Source organism: Stegastes partitus, unplaced genomic scaffold (assembly GCF_000690725.1).
Source record: "Stegastes partitus isolate 25-593 unplaced genomic scaffold, Stegastes_partitus-1.0.2 Scaffold1431, whole genome shotgun sequence".
Lineage (NCBI taxonomy): Eukaryota > Metazoa > Chordata > Actinopteri > Pomacentridae > Stegastes > Stegastes partitus.
In genome coordinates, this window is record NW_007579162.1 from 161,247 (window position 1) to 164,726 (window position 3,480).

At 45.5% G+C, this 3,480-nt stretch overlaps 1 protein-coding gene across 1 annotated transcript; it reads right to left on the reverse strand.

Moving 5' to 3' along the window:
• LOC103370477 (serine/threonine-protein kinase atg1-like) lies at positions 1 to 857 on the reverse strand. The gene is made up of 4 exons (XM_008299548.1): positions 822 to 857; positions 536 to 716; positions 348 to 401; positions 1 to 137 (listed from the first exon to the last, which is right to left on the reverse strand). Exons 1-4 carry the CDS (start codon positions 855 to 857, stop codon positions 1 to 3), a joined length of 408 nt encoding a protein of 135 aa, XP_008297770.1.
• Between the last annotated feature and the right edge of the window lie 2,623 nt (positions 858 to 3,480).

Below are 3,480 nucleotides of genomic sequence, written 5' to 3' on the forward strand. Positions count from 1 at the left end.
CTAGTTGCTGTGTGGTCGGTGTGGGTTTGAGGGTGTGTTGTGGGTTTGTCTGAGCCATGGATGACACCGTAGCTCCTGCACTGTCGGCTGCTGCTTTGGGATCTCAGAGACGCACATTTGCAGGAATTCCTTGCATTCTGGAGAGAACAAAAAAGGAAAACAAGGATGAACATTTACATCTGATCAGTGAGCAGATGAACTTCTGCTGACAGGTTTGCATTTCTTACGTTGGGACAAGCTCCTGCTGATGGTCAGCTGTTTGCCGAGGAAGCTGGTGGTGTTCAATCAGGTGTGTCTGTGCAGCATGTCAAACAGCACCACTCCGAAGTGCCACACAGTGGTGGGACCAGCCACGTAGGTGTTGCGACTGTCGAACTCTGGTGGGATGTGTTGAGGCATGCCTACAAAACACAGAAGAAGAAAGTGTGATTTTTGTTGTTTTCGCTCACTTTCTTTCCTTTCTCCGACTAGAATCAAAGTCAAAGTTCACAGTGTGTGGATGTAAAAGTCACAGCTTGGTAACCAGATGTTGTACTGTGGAAGACGTTAAAACAGGACGTCTTCTCAACAAAGCAGCTCAAACTGAAGTTAAGCAGACGGAGACGAGGTACGTCTGAGCCGGTCTCTATCAAGATGTTTGCAAGCTCGATGTCTCGGTGGAAGATGTGGCTGCTCTCCAGGTGGATCGCGGCATCGATCAGCTGTTTCAGGATGATCTAAGAGACATGGAACAAAGACAACGATGAGGTTTTCACTGTGAACAGACTGGCAGCACTACAACGACTAACAACCCATAATGCACCTGTAGAAGACCTTTTTACACAGATACTCATTAAAAACAATATCTGACTGTCCATAGCTCAGACACAAGAAAACCTCCAAATTTCCAATAAATATACAGTCTGAAGCTAACGGTAATGTTCCTAAATGTGCACACAATTACACTTCACATCAGGTTCCACACCATATCTATTCTTTATAAGACAGTAAATTCGTAGTTTTGGTTTATACCAATTATTTTTTGAGGTTTGTGTAAACCTCTGCAGTTCCAAGATATGAAGTTAAGCGTTATTCTTTGAGACATAACTAATAAAGTACTTCAATTTACCTACTGACGCAAGTTTTACTCTTTTAAGGAACCCAACAAAACTGGATGCAACCACCCACATCCACCACACTGAACTTGTGTGAAAACCATAGCAATTTGTTTCCTGCTGATTTTGCCCCTAGGGGATAAATAAAGTTATTTGAATTGACATGACATAGATAGTTAACAATTAACAGTCAACAATTTCCCTGAGGTTTCCACCAAAGGGATCAATAAAGTTCTGTTCTATTCCTCTATTCTATTCTAGTTGGAGTCTGTGCAGTAGTGGTTGGTCATTTCCTGGTTGTGCTCAGGTTGTGCGAAGAGGGAAGGTTTTTAAAAAAGCAAATAGTAAACACAACAACAAGCAGGTGAATCACAATTTTAAAACAAAACAAAACAAAACAAAAAAAATGTGTCTAAAAATATAAGTAACATAATTGGCACTATCAAAATCTGACCTTTGTGACCTTCACAGCACGTGGAAACCAAAAACCCTGAATGACTGCAGAGGTGCGCTTGCTGCTGATGGCCCTTGATGCAGCCTTCAGGGTGAGAGACAGGACTGCTCTTCATTCAGCCGGATCTGAGCTCTCAAAAGGGATCAAGGCTGCGAAACGCACTGACTCAGAGAAAATCCAGGAACACCTCTGTGACACAGGAAACACCAGACGGATGTGGCAGGGAGTCCAGGCACTGACGGACTACAAGACCAGGCAGGGGGTCGACGACGATGACACTTCTCTTCCAGACAGGCTCAACAACTTCTTTGCACGCGTTGAAGCATCAAACCCAGCAATCAGAGAGAGGGCTGGTCCGTCTCCTCCATCTGTCAGGCCAGCTTTCACTATCAGTGCAGCAGACACACGGAGGACCCTTACTAGGGTCAACCCACGAAAAGCAACAGGACCGGACAACATCCCGGGACGTGTGCTCAGAATCGGTGCTGATAAGCTGGCAGATGTGCTGACTGACATTTTCAACATCTCCTTCAGTCAGGCCTTTGTCCCCAGATGCTTCAAAACATCCACCATAAATCCAGTGGCAAAGAAATCCATTGTAGCCTGTCTGAATGACTATCACCCCATCGCACTGACACCGATTGTGATGAAGTGTTTTGAAAGTCTCGTCAAACCACACATCACAGCCAGCCTTCCTGCATTGCTGGACCCCCTTCAGTTCGCTTCCCAATTGCTCCACAGAGGATGCAATATCCACCACCTTGCACTCAGTCATTACCCACCTGGAAAATAAAGACACCTATGCTAGAATCCTGTACATTGATTTCAGCTCAGTGTTTAATACCATCATCCCCCAGAGACTAATAAAAAAACTCCTCCTACTCGGTCTGGATACTGCCACATGTCTCTGGGTCCTGGGGCCTCATTTATCATCAGTGCGTAGGCACAGATATGTGCGTAGAGCGTGCGTACAAACATTCCTACGCAAAGTATGGAATTCATCAACTTATGCTTATACTTAGGAATGTGTGAAAATATACGCACACCTCTGACCATGCGTATGCACATAATCTAGTGGTAGAATAGTGAAACTTCAAATAGAAAGTATTCGGGGATTCTGACCACCGGCACATCCAGCGTGAGGTTGGAGACATATGCGACATTTCCAGCAACCACTGAGCAGGATCAAGCCAGCAGTGTTGGATGCCGAAACTCCTCTGGTCCCAGCCTACATCCAGTTCCCTTACAGCCATCACCAACGAGCCCAAATCAAACGGGGATTAGCCACAGACTTCACCCACATCACAATCAAAGCAGCATCACTAAACGAGCTTAATTTTGTAAGTAGAAAAGGGTTTCATTCAATCAACATACTGATAATTTGCAATGCACATTTGTCGCTATCCAACGTTGTTGCCTGGTGGCTTGGAGGAACTCAACTCATTCATTGAGCAGAACAGTTTTGTGGGTGTGAGTGTTACAGAGTGTGGAAATGTTTTTGCTGGCCTTGGTCTGGTTATTAAAACGTCTCATCTGTCGGTGAGCACTGATGATAAATGAGGCCCCTGGACTTTCTGACCGAAAGACCCCAGTCTGTCCGAGTCGGACAGAACATCTCCAACTCCATCACGCTGAGCACTGGATCTCCTCAAGGCTGTGTATCAAGTTTGCTGATGATACCACAGTAGTGGCATTATTCGTGAGAACAAAGAATCAATGTACAGAGATGAAGTGAAACACCTAGAGAGCTGGTGCAGCAACAACAACCTGCTGCTCAACGTGGACAAAACGAAGGAGGTGATCATCGACTTCCAGAGGTCACGTCCTGAGCATGCTCCCCTCAGCATTAGCGACTGCACAGTGTAGAGAGTGGAGAACATCAAGTTCCTCAGAGAGCAGATCTCGCAAGACCTGAGCTGGAATAAGAACACC

What these genes read in the sequence shown, in the direction of transcription:
- LOC103370477 (XM_008299548.1), bottom strand. Translation starts at nt 857, where the DNA reads ATGGACAGTCAGATATTGTTTTTAATGAGTATCTGT. An exon ending in TGTTTTTAATGAGTATCTGT is followed by an intron (nt 717 to 821) that starts GTAAAAAGGTCT and finishes CATGTCTCTTAG; the next exon opens with ATCATCCTGAAACAGCTGAT. An exon ending in CTGTTTTAACGTCTTCCACA is followed by an intron (nt 402 to 535) that starts GTACAACATCTG and finishes TGTGTTTTGTAG; the next exon opens with GCATGCCTCAACACATCCCA.